Consider the following 25,908-nt stretch of genomic DNA (forward strand, 5'->3'; position numbering starts at 1 on the left):
AGAGAGACCTTGAGAGTGTCATTGTATTGTTTCTTCTAACCACTTCATGAGTGCTTGCCCTGTGTTAATTCTCCATAAAATAGTGTCTTTGGCAAGCGTACGTTTTGTATTTGAACAGCATGGCCAGCCTATAGGCGTTGCGCTCTCTGAAGTAGAGTTTGAATACTTGGCAATTTAGTTCAAGAAAGGATCTCAGTGTCTGGCATCTTATCCTGCCAGGTGATCTTCAGAATCTTCCTAAGACAGTTCAAATGGAAGCGATTCTGTTTCCTGGTATAGCACTGGCATACTGTCCAGGTTTTACAGGCATACAGCCATGAGGTCAGCACAATGGACCTTCAGTTTGGTAGTCAGTCTAATACGTCTTCTCTCCCACACTTTTCCTTCAGAGGCTGTCAAACACTGAGCTAGCTCTGGCAGTGTGTGTATCAATCTCATTATCAGTGTTTACATCCCTCGAAAGTACACTACCAAAGTAAGTGAACTTAATAGCATTCCAAACTTCTCCATTTGCTGTAACCAATGGTTCCCTGTAGGGATGGTGTGGTGGTGGATGATCGAGCACTTGTGTTTTCTTGGTGTTAATTATTAGGCCAAAATTAGCGCAGGTAGCAGAAAATCGATCCATACTTTGTTGCATCTCAGCTTCAGAGCCTTCATTGAGTGCACAATCATCTGCAAACAGAAAATCATGCACCAGCACTCTTTCTGCTTTGGTCTTAGTGTGTAGCCTTTTCAAGTTGAGGAATTTGCCATCAGTGTGATAGCTGATCTTGATGCTGTGTTTGTCCTCATTGAAGGTATTTGACAACATGGCTGAAAATACCATGGTAAAAAGCATAGGGAGCAAGCACACAGACTTGTTTCACTCCATTGGTGACTGGTAAAGCATGAGAGCATTGTCTGTTATCCACAGCCTGGGCAAGCATGCGTCATGAAAGTGATGTACAGTGCTGATGAACTTCTCCAGGCAACCAAATTTTGACATAATTTTTCATAAATCCTCACTACTGACGGTAGCAAAGGCCTTGGTCAGATCTACAGACATTATGTACAGACCTCTGTTCTGCTCTTGGCATTTCTCCTGGAGTTGTTGAGCAGCAAACACCATATTGATCATTCCTCAGCCCTCCTTGCCAGGAGGACTCTAGCAGGAATCTTGCCAGTAGTTACTAAGAGAAGGGGTGCATCCCCCGGTCCTGTCCTCCTGTGTTGTCTGTGCCCGCCCGCCCCGCCCCCCCATTTTCATAGGACACTCTATTTCCTTTACTTTTATATGGAGTCATCCTTGAACTCCTGGAGGATAACCTCCTCTTGCCATATAATGTGAAAAATTTCAGTCAGCTTTTGTATGAGCAGTGGACCCCCCTATCTTGTATGTCTCAGCTGGAATAGAATCAACACCAAGTGCTTTGCCTCACAAAAGAAGCCTAATGGCATTCAAAATCTCTTCAGTTGGAACTTCAGCTAGGGAGGGATTGACTCCAACTTAAGATAAATGGTCAGTGGCTTCAGCAGTGATTGATGATGGGCTGGTGAGAACACCATGGAAGTGTTCAGCCCATCACTCTAGGATCATGTCCTTATCACTAATCAATGTGGCTCCATCAGCACTGGTAGTTGAGATATATCATAGGTCTTTGGCCTGTAAATAGCCTTCAGGGCATTATAAAAGTACTTTGGATTGTTACTCTCAGCATCAAACTGAATTTCAGCTGCCTCCTTACTGAGCCAAGAATCCTGTATCTCTCTCAGCTTTGCTTGCACTTTACTTTTGATGGAATTAAATGTTGCCTTTTTAGAGATGCATGAACTTTCCTGCTGGTAAACCCTGTGGGGTTCTTGTTTTTTCATTTAGCAGCTTCTGAATTTTCCCTGTCATTTTCATCAAACCAGTGTTGATGTTTCCAAAGTGTTCTGGTCCAGATGAGCAGATGCAGAGCTAATACACCTAATCTCTGAAAGCTGCCTACTTCTTTTGTGCTCCACTGTTGCCAACTCTATGTTGGCTCAATTTTCCCTCCAAATTAGCAACAAACTGTTCCCTCTCAGAGAAGAGCTCTAATTTCTTCACATTAATTCTTCTGGTAGTTATTTTGTCTTGGGGACGCTGCTTTTATTGAATGTGAATATTTAGCTTGGAGAAAATAAGTCTACGATCAGTCCAACCTCTATGCCACATATTGCTTTCTCTACTCTCACAATTTGTCTGTCTTTTCTCCTTATAATCACGTAGTCTATTAAATGCCCATGTTTGTCACGAGGTACATCCATGAAGTTTTATTGCATTTAGGTAAATGAAGACAGTGTTGGTAATGAGGTCATGAGATGCTCAAGTCTTCAGTAGTAAGTTACCATTACTGTTGCTGTTTCCAACTCTGTTCCCCTCTAGGACTGGTAGTCTGAGCCTACTGTAGCATTAAAGTCACTCAGAATTATAAGCTTGTCCTCTTTTGACACATTGATGATAAGGGTCTCCAGGTCTTCATAGAATTTTTCTTTGACCTCATCAGGGTTCATCATGGTGGGAGCATAGGCACTGATGATGGTGACGTGACATTTTCCTACAAGTGGCAATCTAATTGTCATGAGCCTGTCATTCATTCCTTTAGGTAGGCATACAAGCTTGTTTACTAGATTAGCTTTGATTGCAAAACCTACACCATCTTTGTGGCGCTCCCTTTCACTGCAGCTACTCCAGAAAAATGTGTATCTAGATCTGACTTCGGTAAGCTGGACTTCATTTGCCAGCCTAGTTTCACTCCGGACTGCTTTTTGGATGCAGTGCCTTCTGAGTTCTCTTGCAATAAGAGCTGCTCATGTTTCAGGTTTACTGGATATTGTATTGTGTATAAGTGTGTGCACATTCCATGTGCTGATGGTGAGTGGAATCGTCTTTGCAGATGTTTTTGTATATTTTTTTGTGTTTCAACCCCAGGGTGGTTTCCCCACCTGCCTGGCCAATTAGGCCAGGGTTGGGTAAACAGACAATTTTTAGGGCACCTTTTCTAGCCCCTTCCTCATACCAGGAGTTGAGCAGTGTGATCCTTAAAAGGCTGCTCAGACACTCAGGGGGCTGCCAAATTCCACTACTGCTTCCGGTGAGAAGAAGACCCTATGGCCTAGTCCACCCGTGTGCAGCATTGTAACTACAGTCCCCAGTGTTTCTGTATCTGCTGCTTCATCACTTAACCTGTCACCACAGGACTTTGAGATTGGTAAAATGGTAAGGGTGATGTCTTTTGATTCATGTGTAAATTGGATTTAAGTGAGGCGGAGTTACATGAAGTCATTGGCCTCACTCTCTCCTCCAGAGTCGTGATAGTCCAGTGGCAGGAGAGAATCAAGATGACTGGTGATGGCTCAAGAAGCAGTGGATGACTTTGGCATCTTCGATGTCTAACCAAACTAAGCACTCCATAGTGCCTGCTTCAGCTGCCTTCATGGCCATTGGAATAAATTATTCTCATTAGCCTGTTCCATCAGGGAAAGTCTTTATGTGCTTGGGGTAGACACCCCCCTAACTCACCAATGGGTTTGAGACCTCTTGGTTACTCTCCACTTGGCTTAGCCCATCTGCTGAAATGGTTTACCGGTGTGTGGCTGTTGCACATGCTGCAGCTTTTTGGAGCCAAAGGTGGAAAGCAGCCCTGAAAAGGGCTCAGCAGCCTTCACACCAGAAGTACTAGTTTTCCTTGAACACACACTACACCTCACCAAATTTGATAAGTTATCAATAAGAAAATGCTTCACTAATCTGTTACCAATCTAAGAATCCTAGGGGACCTCAGAAGTCTTTCAATTCAACAAAAATTCTTTCATCATCCTTAAATGCTTTCCTTTGTTATCTTTTTTCCCTCAAAGATTTTAAACACTAATGTCCTGTTTCGCTTTCCCCCTCACCCCCCATTCAACATTCTTTTCTACCAGTAACAAGTTATTTTATATTTAATTTACTCAAACATCAGTTGGGATTCAGAAAAAGGGAAAAAACCTTGTTTTTTGGTGGAGGGGGCTATAGAGGGGTAATTACTTTTCCTTCTCAGGAAGGATGCTATTTAAAAGTTAAATACATTTAGTCATTTGTAATCTTACTATTAAGAGTGCTGTTTGTTTTTGGTGAGGTGGTTGGGGTTAAGTGACCTGCCCAGGGTCACACAGCTAGTAAGTGTCAGGTGTCTGGTCTGAGGCCATATTTGAACTCAGGTCCTCCTAACTCCAAGCCTGGTATTCTGTCCACTGCACCACCTAGCTGCCCCCTAGAATGTTTCTTTAAAACAATGTATAGTATTATCAGTTTTTAAAATCTGCGTATTATTGTTTAGACCTGGGAGGATAATCTGAATAAAGTTCTTTTTAAAAAAGAACATTTTATAAATTAAAACAGAGTAAGTCCACAAGGATTTAAATAATATATATTGTCTCACAAAGCAATCTGAATTATTTTAGCCTTCATTGATTGTTTTGTTAGCATTTTGGAAACCCAGTCAGCTGATCCCCCTCCCTCCTTTTTTTTAAAGGCAGTTGAGGTTAAGTGACTTGCCCAAGGTCACACAGCTAGTAAGTGTCAAGTGTTTGGTCTGAGACCGGATTTGAACTCAGGTCCTCCTGACTAAAGGGCCAGTGCTCTATTCACTGTGCCAACTAGCTGCCCCCAGTTAATCCCATTTTTACTAAAATTGGTGTGCATCTGTTTCAAACATGTACAGTACAAGTTAAGAGCCAAAATCAGCACTAAATATCGAGGAAATCGTATGATGAAATATCCTGAGGAATTGGTACAGCTCAACATATAACCACCTTTATTTTATTTGATATATGTTACCAACTTAAATGATTTCCCCTGTCACTAGGAAAGGGAAAAGAAAAGTCTAGAAAATTTAAGTGTAACTGGGTCATTATCTTCTCAAATATAATAATAAATAAATTATTGTTTGTAAACTATTAACAAGTTGGATCCCTAAGATCTGCTTTGAACAGTAAGTCTTGAATATAAGGTGATAGCATCTGGTCCCAGTGACTGTATGCTTAGAACCATGTTTTGTTGGTTAATTTCCTCTAACCACTAGAGGTCTCTAGGTTCACTTATAATATGGGGCTAATCACAATAAAGTGTGTTATAGAAACTCTACTCCTTTACATTCGGATTTTTTTGAACAATAAATGTAGGAGACTTGTTTTCTGCTAAACAGATTCTATTTCTCAGTAGATTTTATCCAACTCTGACATCTTTTTTGGATATTGTTATCTAGTATTTTGTTAAATCTTAACACACATACTTCTAAATGTATTTCCACATAAGAACACTCACTGCTCAACTTTTTTTCTCTTTTCAACCACAGATATTTTCTTTTAATATATTAAGGCCTTAATGTTTATAGAGCACTGTGCTTACAGCTGAGGTCTATGAAAAGTGTTGAGAAAACAAAAACTTGCTGAAATGGAGCTTACACAGTCTAGCTAATACACAAATATTTCAATGAGTTTGTTGGATGATCATTGTGGCGACTTCCATCAAATGTAGACTGCAGTTCTCACAAACCTTTTTATCGTGTTCTGTTCTAATCTTCCCTTAAATCATTTGTAAAGGATCTCTCCAACATGTTGGAGGCCTTCCTTTTAGGTTTTTTAATATTCCATTTGTATAATTCAGGATTCAGGCTGTTTATCCTTCACTCTCACTACTCAACTTGTCCATCTACTTTTCCAAGCGCACATTTCCTTGATGATATCTTTATTGCTGTTTCTTGTATTCAAGTAAGGTACCACCTACTTAAACCACATTGGATCAGCTATATCCAGGATGCATCTGCATCCCTCTTTTTCCCTTAGGTTGTTTCCATTTAATTTCTTTTATGTAATCTTTTTTCAGTGATTATGGATTTTTATTGAGGAGAGACTAGTATTCTAGTATAATACTAGTATACTAGCATTCTGGGGCTTTCTATGCACTTGACATAATGTTATCTGGAAGGTTCTGGAGGACTTCACTGTTTATGGGGAATCTCTCCCATTATTGACTCTGTAGCATATCCTGTATGACAGAGGCTCTATGGAGAATATCAGTCTCTTCTTATACTTCATTTGGCACTGTGGGCAAAAAGTTACCTAGATTGTATCCATTAACGAATCTTAGATCATGTTCATAATACATGGGAGAAAACTTGTAGGAAGAGAGCCTTAGGGAAATTTTTAAAATTTTATATATCATGGGCTCTTGTAAACTATATGCCTTTCAGTCACTTACACTCATTTCAGTAGTTCAGCTAATATTTAATAAGTATTTACTATCTGCAGAAGTATTTACCATCAGGATTGGGTCCTGAGCCCAGAGTCAGGAAGACCTGAGTTTAGATCCAGCCTCAAACACTAACTCTGTGACCTTAGCAAGTCATTTAACCTCCTTTTTCTTCAGGATTATTATGAGGATCAAGTAAGATAATGTTTATAAAGTGTTTAGCACTGTGCCTGGAACATAGTAGGTGCTATTTAAATGCTAGGTGGTGGTGTTATTGTTATTTCTTCAAGGAGCTTATCTTGTAGTGGTTCAGGGATGGCTGAGAAGACTATAACTTACTGTATATAAATAAGTTATATAAACTATATATAAGATGATATAGAGTAATTTCAAAAGGGAGGTAGCATTAATAGTAGGCATCAGGAAGAGACTCAGATAGGAGGGACTACCTCCTTCATCTGTGTCTTGAAAAAAGCTCAAGATTCTAAGATTGATATGAGAAAATTTAGCACCAATCAATAAAATATTTATTAACTGCCTTTTGTATGTCAGCCATGCTGCAAAATCTGTAGATAAAAGTAGAAGAATGACATTCTTAACTCACAGGGAGCTTACATTCCATGTACAGAGGAGGAAGCATGAAGCATGAGACTGAAGGTCATTGGGAAACAGCATTTCAATATGTCTAGAATAGAGCATATGAAATACAAATGGGGACCAGATTATGGAGGACCTTAGATGCCAGACTGAGAATTTTTTATTTCATCCTAGAGGCAGAACAGAGCCATCGAAGATTTTTGAGTAGAATTGTAAGTGCTCTATATTTTAGGAGTATCAGTTTGATATTCCTTTGTGGAGGAGGAGTAGATGAGGGGCAGAGAAGAGACGAGAGGCAAGGAAATCAATATAACATAACATAACATAACACATGTCATTTTTCACATGTTAATTCATTTGATTCTCAGGACAACTCTATGGGGTAAGTAGTATCATTCATTATCCCTATTCTACTGATGAGGAAACTAAGGCATATATAGGATAAGTAACTTGCCTCAGTCACCCTGCTAGTGAGAGTCTGAGGCAGAATTCAAACTCAGATCTTCCTGCCACCTAGTTGTAAAGAGAAGGAATAGGAGTGATTGAGCAAATTTGACGTTATTGAGGTGGTCTCGTAGAAAGAGCCCTTAGAAAAGGCCATTTCGCAGTGGATAGAGCACTGGCCCTGGAGTTAGGAGGACCTGAGTTCAAATCTGGCCTCAGACACTTGACATTTACTAGCTATGTGACCCTGGAAAAGTCACTTGACTCCATTGACTCCCTCCTTACTCCCCTTAAAAAAAAAAAAAGAGCCATTCGGTTTAGTAGGTTAAGACGTCCTTGATGGGGAAAGCAGTTAAGTAGGTTGTAAAACCGGGTTGGAAGGGATTGAGAAATGTGTTGGAGGTGAGGAAATAAAAGCAACTGTTGTAGAAATTTGAATGTGAAGGGAGAAGGGATATAGTTTTATTGTTTGAGGGGGTAGCAGATCTAGTTAATTATTATTTTAAGAATGGGAACAACTTGAGCATTATATATTAGATAAAGATAAATGCACTTATTGTGTGTCAGGCACTGTGCTAAGCATTGAAAATACAATTACAGGCATTGAGAAAGTGGGAGCTTTCACATTCTAATGGGAGAAGATTACACATAAAAGAGAGCTGAAAAGTGGGGAAGGGGTATTGCACTATGTAGGTGGTGATCCTGGTTCTTGGTGACATAAGGAGAAAACTCCTTATCAGAGCTGAAGTTGATTTTAAGAGTGGAATCCAAAATTCTTGTAGGGTGGAAGGAGGCAAAGATAATCATCACTGAAGTAGAGACAACATGGCTTGGAGCTGATGGCCAGGAAACTGGGCAGAGGGTTGATTCCCAGCATGTTTGTGTGACTGAAAAGGTGGTGTTCTATTAAAAAAGACTATTTGTAAAAGTCTGTTCCTTATTTTCTTAACAAATGGTTATATAGATCATTTTCAACCCTATAACGTGAAAATTGCTTGGTTAATAACTGCCCAGGAGGATGGATTTTATTACTGCATTTCCTCCTGGATAATCTTTCTCAGAATTACTTCTCCTTTCCACTGATATTCATATCCCATGTCGTACTTCTTCATGGTATCCAGTTTGCCAGATTTCATGAGTATCTCTTACCCTTCCCTTTTTCCTATTCTATACTCTGAACTGCCTGCCTCTTTTTATCCTATTTTGTCAGAGCCCAGGCTTTAATTAAGGAAAATGAAGGTTGAGAAAAGAAATAAGAAAAAAAAAAAGGGGGAGGGGTCAGAGAACATATACTCTTATAACACAGTGCTAATTTTTATTTTAAATTAAGTTTCTTTGGATCTCATTGTAAGTCTCACAACTTTCAGTGACTGTATTTTCACTTCCTATCTTTGCTTTGGACGTTACTTATTGATATTTATTTAAAATCACACTCACAAAGCAGCATTCTGTTTTGGCTGTGAATCCTTTAGTACTGGTTTTAGGGCAGATTTGCTCTATGATAGGAATATTTTAAATATTATTTGCATTTTATTTGTATTCTTTTTATTCTACTTTGTCATGCCTACTAAATAAAAGTATTGTTATTTTAATACATGTTTTAGAAATACTAAGAAAAACAACCCCGTGGGAGCACCTTGTTCAGTCACCTGGGATATAGTGTCTACTTCCATGGTAACAGTTGTAACTGTAACTCAGCCATGGGAGTTTGGGATTTTTTGTATGTTTTACCTTCTTTCCTCTTTTGTTTGGTCTTAACCTTACGAATTTGGAAGATTTTGCTCCTAAGAACACAAGTGAGCTCTGGTAATTCTGATTGTGTTTTTTATTTATATTTTGGAAAAAAGCAGTATTTCAGTTTGGTAATTTTTAACAAGGTGATTTCTTAGAAAATATTAGTTGATTTCAGAAATTATGTATTGAAAAATCTTTTAACTTAAATTATAGATAATTTTTTTGTTTAGAGAATGCTTATGAATGTTAAGTCTTAAAGGCAAAAATTGCAAAACTTACACATAAACTATATGTTAATTATCTTAAAATAGAGTAAAATTTTACCTGTGATAATAGATGTAGAAAAATGCCTTTTTTAAACCTAGTTTCTCTTACTGGAGGTATATTTTTTTATTTGCATAGGATCTAGTACTGGCAGAAAATAGCCCTGGAAGGGACAGTGCTGAGTATTTTATTGTTTTTGAACCTCAACTACCAGCTTTATCAAGAGCATTGGAACCATACCGTCTACCATTTATGTTTTATAATGGTGAGTTTTTCATGACAGGGATACTTAAAACTTTAATCACTTAGTGTTATTTTAATGTGCAGTATAGTTATTTCAGGTGTAATTAGGCAAATTGTTTCTGTTATTCAGTTTTATTGAAAACATTAATTTTACAGCATAAACATTTAAATATTATTTAAAGTAAATTATTGTGATTTTTTTTTACTAGACTTTAGGAAGCAGCAGCAGATGGCAACACTTACAAAAGAGAGAGACCAGCTGTCTCAGTCCATTGTTCTGTACCGAAATTTATTTGATGCCAGCCATCAGCTTATTAATGAAATGAAATGTAAGTCATGTCATTCAAGTGTTATTGTAAATTATTATGAGGGGATGGCAATAGCAGTTTAACAACTATATACTTATTAACAAAGGTGGTTTTGGTTATACCTTAGAAGAAAATGTGATTTTATGCAGCCAAATTAGGTAACTTAAGGAAACAAATGTGAATATATTTTGACAATACCTCCACTCTAGGCCCTAATGTACTTTTGAATTTTTTTTTTTTTTGGTGAGGCAGTTGGGGTTAAGTGACTTGCCCAGAGTCACACTGCTAGTAACTGTTATATATATGAGGCTGGACTTGAACTCAGGTCCTCCTGACTCCAGGGCTGGTGGGTGTTCTTATCCACTGCGCCACCTAGCTGCCCCCTCTAATGCACTTTTAAAAATATATTCTTTAATGATGATTTTCATTATACATACACATAATCATTAGGTTGTTTGTTTTCAGAATACTAATGAACCAAAGAACAAGGGCAATAATTTCTATTACTGCTTTTTATGAAAGTAAAGCAGTCATTGCTTATTTAATTAAAAATACAACCTATATGGATAGATCATTTCTCTTTGATAGACTTTGACTTCTTGATTATAATAGTCACATAGAGTTTTGTATACATTGTCTACCTCATTTCATTAGCTTTTGGATGAGCACCTAGTGGAAAGAGGGTGACAGGTGTGTGGCTTGAGAATTAGTAGCAGAAGATGCCACTACTTTCCTAAGTCCTCCCTTTTTTGTGTTTTGCCCTTTTGTTTTCTGAATGGCTAATGTTTGAATGTTAACATATAGATTCTTTAATATTGGTAAACATTTTGCCTTCTCTAGACACCAAAATATCATGATGAATCTAGTTCTAGAGTACAGGATAAAAATTACTACGTTGAATACATAGCTAAAACAATGTCATGATATTTTCATGTTTTAGTATCAAGCATGGAAAACCTTTAAGACATATAAAAAATGAACAATCCTTCCTGGACTGTGTTCTGGGTTATTTATTTTATGTATTACTTACTTTAGGCCAAGCCCAAGAAGCAGGGTCAAAAGAAGTCCATTTGAGAAATGAGCTAAAAAAACATCATATAAACATTCCAACACCACCACAGGTATGTTTGTCAAATATAATTATAAACACACATATATATTAAATATATATATGTATGTGTGTATGTTATTCTTAAATCCGAAGTTGAGAAAATGATTTATATCATACAAGAAATATTTTAACATTAATCTGAACTTAGTCTTAGTAGTGATAAGGGCACTGATTTTTTTGGTTAATAGAGCGGGTATTGGTTATAGATTACAGTTGTAGTTTGATCAGATGTCCTAGATGAGATTATCCAAGTCTTATGTTATCATGTTCTCAAAGGAGTTCAATCAGCAAATATTTTTTAAGTCTGTACGGGATCCCAAGTTATGCACATATGATTCAACAACAGTGATCGTTGTGGCTTCTAGAGATGCCTTTTCGTTCTTTCCCTCCTCTCGTATTTACAAGATATCTGGCTTTTCCCAGAGGACATTGTATTACTATGGGCTACCTTTTAGTGCTACCATACCCCAGAAATACTGGACTTTTTTCAAGTTTCAGATAAAACCCTAACTTTTACAGGAAGCCTCTCCTGATTCCCCTTCATGCTACTGCCTTCTTTCTGCTGATTATTTCCTGTTCATCCTGTAAATAGCTTATTCACACATAGTTATTCAAACCTTGTTGCCCCCCTTAGATTATGAGCTCCTTGAGAACAAAGACTGTCTTTTGCCTTCGTTAGTATAGGCCACATGTGGCCTTCTAGGTCCTTGGGTGTGGCCTTTTGACTGAGTCCAAGTTTTATAGAATAAATCCTTTTATTAAGGGGATTTGTTCTGTGAAGTCTGGATTTCATCAAAGGGCTGCACTTGAGGACCTACAGGGCCACATGTGGCCTTGAGGATGCAGGTTCTCCACCCCTAGATAGTATATAGGAGGGGCTTAATAAATATTTACTGACTAAATTCAGTATTCCCTCTTCTGTTCCCACCACTTTGTCTAGAATTTCTTTAATGACATACCTCATAATCTATATATTCATTTTAAGGTTTAGCTTAGGCATCATTTCCATAAAGTCACTCCTGATCCAATAAGGCAATAATAATTTTGTGTGTGTTTATCACCCTAGTAATAATCATTAATAGCGATACTGATCATTGTTGTTGAATCATATGTGTATAACTTGGGATCCTATACAGACTTAAAAAATATTTGCTGATTGAACTCCTTTTAGAACATGATAACTAGAAGAATTCAGAGTACTGCCTTTCCCTTCTACCAAAGGCTTGTTCAAAACAAAGAAAAATAAATTGCACGTTTTTCTCATTACTTATTTACTGATTTACTTTTTTATTGATTCAGACACATAAACTAAAAATTTGTCAGTTTTTAAAATAATAGTTGTTGAAATGTTTAATTGTGTGAAATGTAACTATAAGATGAAAGTGATCTTAAATACTTTAATTTCTTCTTTAACATTTACAGGTTTATATAGACATATTTCATCCAGCACTGATTTATGAGCCCAACAAGTTCAACTTTTTTCTTACTTTACAGTCTTATGAGATTTTCTTTTCAGAATAAATAAGAAAAAGGCTAACATTACCTACTTCTAGTTTAGATAAGCCTTAATGTTCTTTGAGGTTAAGTACTTTTCTCCTGGCCATTCAGCCATATTCCAATAGAATGTAAACTCCTTAAAGGCAGAGAAAGTTGTTTTGTTTTGTTTTGTCTGTACATCTTCAAGGGCTGGCATAATACCTTGTATAGATAGGGTAGGCTTTATTGTTGAAATGAACTAAAGTAAAGTGTGAGTGTCTGAACCTGGGGCTTTCTGACTTCGTTCAAATCCTGCACTCTTTTACTCTTCCAAGTTCCCTCTTTTTGAGGCTATTTTTAAATTGATGAAACAGTAGTCCACTTTGACTGGAACTAAGTGTGTGATGGATGGGCAATGGTAGGTTGCATCCAGATTCTGGAGGGCCTTTAATACTAGACAGAGGAGTTTTTTTGTTTTGTCTTTGGAGATAAGCAGGTATTTGATATTAAAGGACCTTTATTTTAATCTTTACTCTGTCCTTTGTTACCTATGTGAATTCAACGAGTCATTTAACCTTTCTGGGACTTATTTCCCTATCTGTAAAATGAAGAGATTGGACTAAATTATGTCTTAAGTACACTTCCAGTCCTAATTCTTTTGGCCATAAAAGTTTTTGAACCAAGAGGAACATGGGTAAATCTGTGTGTAATCATAATTGTTTTGACAGGTACCATGCAGGGTTGATTGAAGAAAGGGAAGCTTAGAAACAAGTAGACTTAATCAGGGCATCTATTGCCGTAGTTTGTGCTTAAGGCTCAAGAGGACCTCACATAGGGTGTTGGCTCTGTGAGTGAAGAGAAAAGGATAGATGCAAGAGATGTTCAGTAAATAGAATTAACTAAACTTGGTAACTTATTGATTAGATAATGGGGGCAGGGCTGAGGGCAAGAATGAAGAATCTAGGAAGGCTCAATGCAGTTGGATAGGAGTTTGGTGATACCCTTAACAAATATTGAAAAATTTGGAGGAGGAAAGATGGTGACTTCCATTTTGCATGTATTGCATATGATAGCATGTACAAACATGTCCAAATACCATTTAGCAGACATTTGTCATCTACTTTGTATAAGTCTTTGATGATAATATAGGAATGTGTATTAGGCCTGTAATTTCATTGATTTAGGAAAGTCCCAGATAAGGATCCCTCATCCACCAATACAGGCCTACATTTCTTTGCAACTTAAGAGTCTTATTGTGTTGCCTGTAGCTCTGAGAGGCTAAGTGACTTATCCCACCTCCTATAGTATTCTAGGCCTCAAGGGGCAAAGGGATGAAGGTTAGGGAGTTGGTTACAACGTATGTACACTTACTTACAGTTAAAGTAATAGGTGGTGATTTCATATGGGAGCAAGTGGTAGTAATTGGAAAGGAGCCATGTTGAAGACAACACTGCACTTATATCTTTAAGAAGCTAGGATTTTAATAAGTATAGGTAAGTGAAAGTATATGCCATTGGAGGCCACATGTTCAAAAGTGTGGGGGATGAAATTGAAATATTCTATGTAGGAAATATCTATCAGGCCAGTTGAGTGGAACAGAAAGTGAATGAAGGGGAATACTATTGTATAAGACTGAAAAGGCAAGGTGGCAGCTAGATTGTAGAGAAATTTAAATCCTGGATTGAGGCTTTTGTAGTTTGACTTAGAGACTCTAAGGAGCCATTGAGGATTTTTGAATGAGGGATTTGCTAGTGTGATCAGATATTATGTTTTACGGAACTTTTTCAATAGCTTTGTGGTGAATGGATAAGGCAGGTTTGGAAAGACTGAAGGCAGGGAAACATGACTTTTTGTAATAGGATGGGCAAAAGGTGATTAGGGTCCGACCTGGGGTAGAAGTTACGGCAGTAACCAAAAGACAACAGATGGAAGAGTAGTCTGATTTATCCTCTACAATAAAACTTGGCAACTTGATTGGATGTTGGAGGGGATAAGAAAAGGTAAGGTCAAGGATCACTTGAGGTGACTAAAAATACAGTGGTGTATTCAAAAGAAATGGGGACATTTGGAAGAGGGATGGGTTTTTAGGTAGAAAATTAATTTTTAAATGTTTTGCATTTGAACTTCTTGTGGGATGGTTGAAGGTGTTCAACAAGCAGTCAGTTATGTAGGACTAGAAGTCAGAAGAGAGTTGAGATAGGTTATAGATAAACTCATGAGTGATAATAATTGAATTCATGTCAGTTAATGAAATTACCAAAAGAGAAAAAGGAAAAGATCCAAGCACAGAGCCTTTAGAAATTCGGTATTTTATGGGGGGGGGGGGGTATCTCTGTGTGTGTGGGGGGGGGTTATAATGATCTAGTAGAAGAGACTGAAAAGGAATAGTTGGAAAAGTAGGTGAATCAAGGTAGCAGAGTATAGTCATGGAATCTAATGGAAGAAGATGAGTATCATGAAGAACAGAAGTAGTTAACTGTCAAAAATTGCAGAAAAGTCAAGGAGAGAATCAGGACTGTGAAAAAAGGCCTTTGGATTTATCAATTAAAAGATAATTTCAGTTGAATGTTCAGGTTGGAAACCATGTTGCAAAGCAGTGAGAAATAAGAGGGTGATGAGCAAATGGAGTCAATTTGTAGACAGACCTTTCTAAGAATTTAGTTTTTAAAAAAAAGTTTAACTTAAATATTTATTATTCTCTTCTCAGAAACCAGAAAGTTAAGAAAACAAACTAGATTTTTACACCCCATATAATCTGCAGTTGGACCTAACGCTCCCTAGTTCACCTTTTGAAGAGAAACATCATGTTTAACCAAAGACAGAAGGGTGTACACTCTGCAAATGTAGAATTTATAGAGTGAAAGGTAGGAGAGAAAGAAGATGGTAGCTTGGGATGCAGAGGCAAAGTCAAGTGAAGCTTTTTTTAAGGACAAGAAAGATTTAAATCTTTAAGGTTTTATTAAGAAATGAGCTAAGAAATAGGAGCCAGTAAATAGGAAAAGCTTGAAGATTAGAAATAAAAAGTACAGTTATCCCTTTCACAGCGTGACTTTCCCCATCGTGATTTCAATATATCATGGGTCAGTATAAGAAATTAGTGTAAATGGGAATCTTGGAGAAGTTTTGCGTAAGCTGCAGACGACATGTGAAGGCCAGCAGAAGACACAGAAAAAGTTCCTGAGAAGATATCAGTAAAAAATTTTAAAACCATCAGATTTCTCTTAAGTGTAACAGTCTTCTAAGTAGCTTAGCCAAGCTTTATTTAACGAAAGCCCTGAAAACAAATTTTAGTGACTTCTACCTACTTCCCAAAGTGAATATAAGCATGTTAATGTTGCCTAAAGTACTTGAAAACAAGTTCGTTAAAAATGGAAGATTATACAAAGTAGTAATCACAAAACTAAGGAATTTCAGAGTTTGTCTTTTGTTATCCATGTAGTATGATGAGCATTATTTTCCCCAAATTTGTTTCATTAAAAATTTTTTTTTATATTTTGTATTTTTCATACAGTATTTTTACTTGACATTGACATACATACATACATACATATATATATATGTATGTGTGTGTGTGTGTATATATATATATATATATATATATATACACACATACATACATATATAAACCTGTGACCAAATACTTAACCCACATTTAATTGGGTACTTAAATGCCCCATAAAAGAAAAAGAAAAAATTCAGACTTCAATGAGATATGAAGGAAGGGCCAAAAATTTTTATGTTTTACAGACCATGACCCTAACCCCTGTGATGTGGAAGGGGATAAGCATAGATCATATCAAAGGCACCAACAAAAGGCAAGGGTCACTTCATCCTCTGAACCTGGAATAAATAAAGAGAAGACTTATGAAAATAAAGAGAAATTTTGAGGTTGAAACTACAGGAAAAAGGCAATTTGTGATGGATGAATTTGATTTTTTTCTGTAAAGTAAAAGTGAGGTTATGTGTTTAAGAAAAGACATTGTAGCTAGCATTTGGCAAAGTGTCTGACACACAGTAGGTGCTAATTAAATTTTTATTGATTGATTATTGGCTAGCATTGGAGGTTTTTCAGTGAGGCATTCAAAGTGAAGAGTGTCAGGGATACAAGAAAGATCACCTCAGCAGTTGGTAAAACAACAGAGATAGTGGCTAAACAACATTGCATATCAACCAGTGCAATTTAATAGCTTACTTTAGTCCAGAAGAAGGGACTCTTAAATAAAACAATGATACGGGGTAGAGGGAGAGAGAGAGACAGAGAGACAGAGACAGATGGCATGCTCTTGCCTGCTCCACCACCCTGCGACCCGGGATCTCCCGATGGTTTGCCGAGATGGGGTTTGCTGCTGGCTTGCTGGGACACCTCCCATCTTGTACTGGTCCCCTTTAGCCACAGTAAGGAGGATTTTTCCCATTAATACTCCTAGCCTCTTGAGCTAAGAGACTGCTGTACCTTGTCTTTCTGCTGGCTCCAGTATTCCAGGATTTTTCCTTGGGTGGTATTCTCTGGGTTTTTCAAGGTCAGTAAGGGAGGGTGAGAGAGACTCACTGCTTACTCTGACATCTTGTCTCCCAGAAGTAAAAATAGCTCTCGCTAGTAAATGTCTAAGACTGAATTTGAACTTAGCTCTTTCTGATTCCAGGCTCAGCACGTTATCTACTCTTCCACCTAACTAACTCTGTAAGGAAAATTAGTTCAGACAGTTACGGTTTTAGTCATTTTATTTCTTCCTGTCTGTCTTATCCCACTGTGTTAGGTTTCCTTCCCCTATATTTTCAATTCTTATTCTGAGCACAGTAGTCAAATCCCAGTACCATTAAAAGGGATGTCAGTTGAGTGCCCAGTGGATCAACTGACATCCCTGTCATCTCTAGCTCAAATTCCATTCCCTGTCCACTACTCCCTTATATGGGTTGTTTCCTCGTGTTAGGATGTAAGCTCCTTGAAGTCAGGGACAGTCTCACTTCTTAGCTGTTAGCACTGTGCCTGGTACATAGTAAGTGCTTAATGGATGCTTTGTGCTTCATTTGTAATTTACAGCTGTCTCATATTGATATGCTTCTGAAACAAAAGTTATCAGAACAAGAGGGACTAAAGAAGCAACCTAGGAGATCATGTACTCTTCCAAACTGCCCTAAAGGCAATCCAGACATTTTAGGAAAGGTGAGTTTCTTTCTCTCTTTAACTCTTTTGAAGAGTAGTTTAGGTTATTTTCTCTCCCTCATCTTCATTTTTGTCTTATTTGTGTAATTAGCCCAAGTAATAGCATGTCTCTTCCTTCTTCAATGTTTGCTTTTGCTCTAGCCAAGTTTGAAATACATACACACCAATAGTTTAATAAGTCCTGTTCCCAGTGATAAGATGTGGTAGAATTTAAATAAATAGGTTAGTTGTTCTGTTAGGGCTTTGTTCCTGTTTAGCTTTTCTTTGCTTTATCAGGTTATAAGTAGGTGCTATCTTTACCAGTGGTTCAGATTTGAATGAGACTACAAAAGAAGAGTTGACAAAAAAGATCAAAATTTAATGTGAGTACTGAATCTGAAACGTTGACAAATGTGTTCCAACATGCTCTGATAATTTATTTTTATAAAACAAGTACAATTTGAATATGTTTCTTAATGGCAGAAATAGTGCATTTTTTTTTGTCTTTTGCTCTGTCAATTTTGTCTTTTTCCAGGTGAGTGGGGTTATTTACAGTTGCATATGCATAATTTTATCTATTTTCTAACCTAATCAGTATATTTTCAGCTTTTAATAGGTTCTTTCTCTTTCTAGTTGGGCTTGATACTTTCCTTTACATTCTTCTTTTTTATTTTCAGCTTTTTCTTCTCTAAATTTTTGTTTTATTTTGACTTTTCTTAGTGTGTATATGCATGAGTATGTTTGTATCCCCTTTTTGCTTGCTTTTCCTCATCTTTGTCTGTACATTTTTTTTCTTCCTATTCTTTCCTCAGGCTCCTGAATTCTGGTTTACCCTTATATACTACTAAAACTGTTCTGAGCGTAGTAATACCTACAGAGCGGAAGGAAGTGATGCATTTAGACTCAGTGCAGCACTTCCTCCTCCTCTGCAGGTAACACTTATTGTCAGACTTTTTGAGTACCATGCAGGGGTGCACTAATGAAATTAATATTGTCAGGAATTAAGATGAGAAACCGTTCTTAATTTTTCATCAACTCTGGATGTTGGCTAGTTTGGCAACAAATTTCATTGTTGAGCAAGTAAAATAAATTTCTACTTTGAGGTTATTTATCAACAGTATGCCATAAAGTCAGATAGCCAGTTTTCTTAGATAGTAGCATTGAGTATTTTGGGAATGTACCTCTTTTCATTAGTAGCCTATGTAGAACCACATCAAAGAGGTAGCATAGTGTTTACATTAAGATTGGGTAGTCGTTTTTAGTACTGGCTTAAAAAATTAGAAATTCTGAAAAAAAGTTGAAAAAATAGTTTTTACAAAGCTTAAAAACCACACAGATTGTGGAACAAGATGTGTAGTTTCTTGGTCTTTTTTATCTTTGTAAAATATTCTCAGTAAGAAAATAGATTTTTTAAAAATCTCCTGTGTTTTTTAGTTTTTCCATTTATTTATTTATTTATTTCCCATATGCTTTTGAGTTGAAAATTTTTCTCCCTTTTTCTCCCTCCCCCCCACCCTCCCTGAGACGGCACGCAATCTGACATAGGCTTTACATTTACATACCCATTAAACATAATTTTCACATTAGTGAAGTTGTAAGTAAAAATTAAAACCAATAGGAGGAACCATCAGAAAGATGAAACAGATCTCAACAGAAGGTAAAAATAAGTGAGAGCGATTCGACTTCCATAGTTCTTTCTTTGGATGTGGACAGCATTTTCCATCCCAAGGCCTCTGGAGATGTCTTAGATCGTTGTAATGCTGAGAAGGGTTCAGTTTAACATTCTTAGTCATTGCATAACGTGGCTGCTATTGTGTACAAAGTCCTGTTGGTTCTGCTCACTTCACTCAGCATCAGACCATATAAGTCTTTCCAGGTTTTTCTGAAGTCAGCCTGTTCATCATTTCTTATAGCACAATAGTATTCCATTACATTCATATACCACAACTTGCTCAGCCATTCCCCAGCTGATGGGCATCCTCGCAATTTCCAATTCTTTGCCCCCACAAAAAGAGCTGCTATATATATTTTTGTATATGTGGGTCCTTTTCCCATTTGTTTGATCTCTTTGGGATATAGCCCTAGAAGTGCTATTTTTGTAGCCCTTTGGGCATAGTTCCAAATTGTTCTCCAAAATGGTTGGATCATTTCACAACTCCACCAACAATGTATTAGCGTTCCAATTTTCCCACATCCTCTCCAACATTTATCATTTTCCTGTTTTGTCATGTTGGCCAATCTGATAGGTGTGATGTGGTACCTCAGAGTTGTTTTGATTTGCATTTCTCTAATCAATAACGATTTAGAGCATTTTAAGAAAATAGATTTGTAGAAATGGTTATTTATTCCTAAACATTTATAAGAGATTCGGTTTCCAATCACTCAGGCAGAATGGCACCCTGTTTCAAGTGATTTAAACAGTCGTAAAGTATGAGTGAGAGATAATTTGCTAAAGCTTAAATGAAGTTTAATACTTGAAGTGATTTAACAAAATTTTTAATCCATTAAAAAGATGTTTCCTTTCTTTTAACTTCGTTTTTTCTTCTTCTCACTCTAAGAAAAAAAATTAATGACTTCCTGAAAGAGAAATTTCTATCCATATAAGGAAACTAGAGCTGAGAGTTTTCCACGTGTTACTGGACAGCTTGAATCATAGGAACAATATGGAAATTATCTTTTCCTTTTCCTGCTGCATCTAAATGCTGCTGAGATCAGACATAATGCCAAATAATCAAACATTATGCCACTTTCCTAGCCACGTAAAATTTAGTCTTGAAAAGAGAGGCTTTTTTAGTAAATAACCAATAGTCAGTACCAAGATAAGAATCTAATCTCCCCAGCCAGCAGAAGAACTGTTCCTCAGTTTAACCTCTTTGTCTTTTTTTTTCTTTATTCGTTAGCTCCATGCCTTCTTGACTTAGCACAAACAAATAAGGGAGTCTACCCTAGGTCTGGAAGGGGGGGATGACTTGATTTAACCCTCGGATGGATGCTTCAGTAATTTTCTCCTCAGGTTAAAAATACTTTGAAATTATTTTATCTTTTCAGGGCCACTGCCAATACCACTAAATGATGAAAAATTAATAACTGAAGAAAATAGCAGTGCTAGCTTAGGTTGTATTCAACAAAGTAGAAGTTGGAAGGAACAACATTTAAAATTATCTGTAGTTTTAATCTATTTTCAGAATTTGTATATAGATCTAAGAGTACTGTTTTCCTCCTCTATTTTGTAAATAAATGACATCTAAGTATTGTTTTTGCTTTTGATATAGACATCTTAGAACTTTTGACTTTCGGCTAACTCTGAATATGACACGATGAATTGAAAGACCCAGCTTCTGCATGTATCTTCACCAACAGATGCTTTAGTATATATATATGTCTTTTTGCTCACGTATCTACCAGGAAGTTAGCTTTGGGTTGTACCATGATTTCAAAAATAGGGACTACCCATAAATGAAACCTAATTATGTAACCAAGGTGAATGTGAGTGTTGCACAATTGAAATCTGTCCCCTTTGATCATAAAGAAATAAGAACATTGATAGTGCTCTTTTCCCTTTCCTGCAGATATTCAGTTACTGTTGGGCTAGTTTCTCTCATTTTCTTCCTGCCTCATTTCCCTTTTTCTCCTTGGTTAAATCCTGGAAAATTGTGGTCTAAGCATAATGATTTTGGTGACTCTCACAGTAGTGTGTGACAGCTTTGATTACAAAACCAGAAGTGTACAAAAGAACTGTAAGTGGACGAGCTGGAGCCAACTTTCACGACTGATATTCTAACATTATGTGAAACTTGAACTAGGAAGTTACTGTTAAAAGGCAGACATTATGAGACCATAGTCTCTCAGATAAGCAACATTTCAGGTGAAAGAATAGTGAGAATCTACAAAATTTATTTTAAAGTATATTTTTATTAATGTAATAAATGTACAAATATTTGAGGAAGCTTTCTCAGCATCTGTATTTTAAATGGTGTATGAATTGTCTGTTAAAATGTTAAATATCTTATTTTTTCATTTGTCATCTTTTCAGATCTAAAGAATTTAATTATTTAGGGACAAAATTGTACAAAACTTTGAGTGTAAAAGATTTGAGCCAGTAAACAAGTTTTTTTGACCCTAGAGTGTTATCAGTATGTTTTTAAGTGGATTGGAAAATGTTAAAATTTTCAAGATTCCTAAATTCAAGATACGTCTTTGCAACCATCAAAAGTGTTATTATTTAGGCAAATATACACTTGGATTTTTAAAATCTTCACATTTTTGTGCATTTTTAAAATTTTAATTTTGAATGTGGTTTATAGATTGCACACTTGGCACAGATTGAAGATGATGAAGCTGCAAAGGTTATTTCTTGGCATTTGGCAAGTGACATGGACTGCGTGGTTACTCTGACCACTGATGCTGCACGTAGAATCTTTGATGAAACTCAGGGTCGACAACAGGTGTTGCCACTTGATTCTATTTATAAGAAGACTCTTCCAGATTGGAACAGGTTAGAAAAATGTGAACTTAAACATTTTGTTTTGTCTAAAGTACATTTCTAAGCTCTTTTTCTTTTTTGGATAAAAATAATTTAAATTGAGGCCAATTTTAAAAAAGACATTTAAAATAACTTACAGAATAGTAAATCACTTAAATAATTGCAAATTTTGTCATATTTATTGAGCACCATTAATAAGTGCTTCATAGCTACACTGCCATTTTTATCAGTGCTAATATTGATAATATAGTGGAACTGATCACATTTGAAATTTAGTTTCTGAAGATTGTTACATTATATGCGTGTACATACCAAAAAAGAAGCAGATCCATAGTATTTGCTGAATACAAGTTTTTAACATTCCAAGAATGGGGATATCCCACTAATACAGTGCTGTACAGGATAGTATATTTAAAAGGAATAAGTAGGTTTCACCTTTCACCCTTTCTTCTCCTTTTTGTGCTTTCAGGTAGAGGAGGGAATCAAAAGAGAAACAATATACAGTAGAGTGACTGAACTAGACTAAGCTGGAAATGAGAATTCTAGGCTGTATTAGAGATAAAATTTACATAGCCCTCAAAACTTATTGATACTTACTTGATAATAATTCATTGCTTTTTCTTATTTTTTTTTCTTCCCCTACAATCTGAACTCATCACTGAACTGAAACCTCTCTCTCCAAAATTTTCAATGATCTTTAAAATATTTTTTATTGATGTCTTTTGGGTTTACTTGACCTTTATTTTCTAATAAAGCTTTTTCCTACCCAGGGAACTATTCCTTATAACAAAAAGAAAATCTAACCCATAAGCAGAGTCAAACAGGTTTTATATGTTCTATACCCATGATCTCCCATTTCCATGTATTTTCTCATTTCTTCCTTGGGGCCAAGCTTGATTATTATGATTACATAGCTTTTAGTTTTAATTGATTTTATTTTTGGTCTTTCTATTTATTTTATTATCATAATTTATATTGTTTTCCTGGTTCTGCTTGCTTCAGTTTTATTAGTTATAGGTATTCTCGTCCAACTCTTTACCCCTGGCCCCACAATATCTCTTCATGTCCATCTCTTTCACTCTACCACATCCACTTAATTCAAGGTTTTATCACCTTTTTTCCTGTACTATTATAATGGCCTTCTAATTTCCATCTCAGTTTATCTGCCATCTCTTATATAATAACTGATTCTCTCTGTCTCCCCCCCCCCTCCCTCCAGCCTATCTTCTCTACCAAGCTATTATTGCCTCTCTCCACAGATTACCTTATATTTATTTTTCACCTGATTTGTACATACTTATACGTGTGTGTGTGTGTGTGTGTGTGTGTGTGCTTTCTCTGATCCTTTGAAGGCAGTAACTTTAAAAAAAAATCTTCGTGTTCCTACTGCCTAGCATAGTTAGTACCTGTCATGTGGTAGATATATACTAAATGCTTATTGATTAATGCATTTATTTGAACACTAATGCTACCAGAAAACTGGGAAAAATTGCAAAGAAATCACTTTGTCTTTTTTACTTTTTTTTTTGAACCTGTTCTTCTGTGTTTCCTAGCTATCCAGTACCCTTCATTGTTTTTACTCAACGGCCTAGATTCCCCTCTTCCATCCCAAAATTTCTTTCCTTACTCTGGGTCCAGTAAAATAAAAACAGAAACATGTACTTGCTGAGTATTATTATCTGAGTTTCAGTAATGACCTAATTAACCAATAATTTGTGCCTCTTTAACTGCTTGATTTTTATCTATCATTTAGATGAGACAGTGATCCTTGCTTCTCAGAGTGTGTAGCCTAATATAATTATAAGGCATATACAGGGATAAATGTGTCAAATATATGCACGCTTGTCGCTTTGTAAAGGTCCAAGTAAAGAGAGAGATGATTACTGCATAATGGTTGGATGGTAGAATATGCAGAACCTTCCTTTATAGGAAATGGCACTTGGGTGACACTATCAAGGATTAGTACGGTTTCAGTACGTAGAAGCAGCAGGACATTGCAGATATTGGGAATGACCCACGCTGTGGTCAGCAAAGGCACCTACAGCATAAGATATCAATCATTCAATCAGCAAACATTTATTAAAGCCTTATAATATGTCAGGCACTGTCCTAGAAGCTGGGGATACATAGACAAAGAATGAATTCATCGCCACTCTCAAGTAGCTTACATGCTTCCCCCCTTCCCCCCTTTAAGGCAGTTGGGGTTAAGTGACTTGTCCAGGGTCACACAGCTAGTAAGTGTTTGGTCTGAGGCCGGATTTGAATTCAGGGCCAGTGCTCTATCCACTGTGCCACCTAGCTGCCCCTAGTAGCTTACATTCTAATGGAGGAAACAAAAAGCACATACGTAATACAGAAGAAATATAAAGAGAAGAAATACAAGTAGTTTGAAAAATTAGAGCACTGTCAGTTGGGGAATTGGTAAAGGCTTTATTTAGAATGTGGTGCATGAACAGTGTTTTAAAGAAAGAGGAGGATTCTATGGGGAAGAAGTGGGAAAGCAAATAGATTCCAAGCATGGGAGACAGGCATAGCGAGGAGATGACATGCCATTTGTGGGTAATCCAGAGGTCAGAGAGTAGTAGGCTGGAAAAAACGGTTGGGGCCAGGTTGTACCAGATTATAAAAGGCCTTGAGTAACTAGCTAAGGATTTTGGCAATAAGTAGTTACTGAAGGATTAAAGCAGGTGATAATCAAATTTGTTCATGATTGAAGGAGAGACAATGGATGTAAGAAAATTGGATAGGAGCAACACAAGGAGGCCCTGTACTAGGGTGATGTGTAGAAATACAGAGTTCCGGAAGGGACAGATGTGAGAGATACTGTGGAGGTAGCATCGATAAGACTTGACATGTGACTGGATATGGAAGAAGTAAGAAAGAGTCAAAAGGGGAGAGTAGAGTCTAAGACTGGACACCAAACTTTTGAAAATGAGTCAATTCTGCTATATGTAGAAATAGAGAATCAGAAGCTAGAGCATTTTTTGGGGAAAGCTAATAAGCATGACTTTTTAGATATATTTTTAAAAGTGTATTCTGAACTTAATGCAAAAATATCAGCATTTTCATATGTGAATTAAAATCTCTTCCACATTTCAGTGTATTACTTTCAAAACTGCTGCCTGTATGTTACCTTTTGTACCACTGTAAAATTGTTTAAATATTTCAGTGATCCTTCTCTTCTATCATTCCTGCTTTTTTTGTTTTTACACTACTTTCTCCCCACCCCATCCCTATTTACTTCAATTTAAGATTAAAAGCAACAGCATTTAATGAATAAGCACAAATCTACCCAGTGGCCATGACCAAAAATGTTATGTGTGTCTCTTTCTGCACCTTAAGTCCATCACCTCTTTGTCAGAAAGTTAGTATTGTAAGTCCTTTGATGTGCTTTGATCAGAGTACTGAAGTCTCTCACTTTGTTCACTTGTTCTGCTCACTTTATTCTCCGTCATATCCTATTTCCCAGGATTTTCTGAAATTATCTCTAATGTCATTTCTTACAGCACAGTAATATTCCATTACATTTATTTACTGAAATTTTTCCAACCATTTCTCAATTGATAAATAACTCCTTAATTTCTAGGTCTTCCTCTCCACCCCCTTTTAATCCTTCCTTCAGTATTAGGAATTTTGTTTTGCTTGTAACTATCCTCCCCCTCAGTATTATTATTATTTTCCTTAACTCCAGCCACCCATCCATCATCTCCCATTCCTGCCGGTGCCTTTGTTGAGTTGGATGTATTTCTAGGCCAAATTTTGTGAGCTTCATTTGTGATTTTAATTCCCCATTACCCAGTACAGGTAACGGTGAGGTTCATTTAATATCAGCTGCTCCTACCTGTTTTACCATTTTGGTATATGTTT

The 25,908-nt window shown here is 36.6% G+C and overlaps 1 protein-coding gene across 5 annotated transcripts in view; it reads left to right on the forward strand.

Moving 5' to 3' along the window:
- Window positions 1-25,908, forward strand: part of SMCHD1 (structural maintenance of chromosomes flexible hinge domain containing 1) — a 234,804-nt gene that overhangs the window by 135,470 nt on the left and 73,426 nt on the right. For all 5 annotated transcript variants that reach the window (XM_078153486.1, XM_020970644.2, XM_020970647.2 and 2 more), the window contains exons 38-42: window positions 9,416-9,542; window positions 9,730-9,849; window positions 10,864-10,949; window positions 17,457-17,579; window positions 21,863-22,053. In XM_078153486.1, the coding sequence (XP_078009612.1) occupies window positions 9,416-9,542; window positions 9,730-9,849; window positions 10,864-10,949; window positions 17,457-17,579; window positions 21,863-22,053 (647 nt within the window). The remainder of the gene's footprint in view (window positions 1-9,415; window positions 9,543-9,729; window positions 9,850-10,863; window positions 10,950-17,456; window positions 17,580-21,862; window positions 22,054-25,908) is intronic.

This window comes from Phascolarctos cinereus, unplaced genomic scaffold (genome assembly GCF_003287225.1).
Source record: "Phascolarctos cinereus isolate Bilbo 61053 unplaced genomic scaffold, phaCin_HiC Scaffold_4;HRSCAF=312, whole genome shotgun sequence".
NCBI lineage: Eukaryota > Metazoa > Chordata > Mammalia > Diprotodontia > Phascolarctidae > Phascolarctos > Phascolarctos cinereus.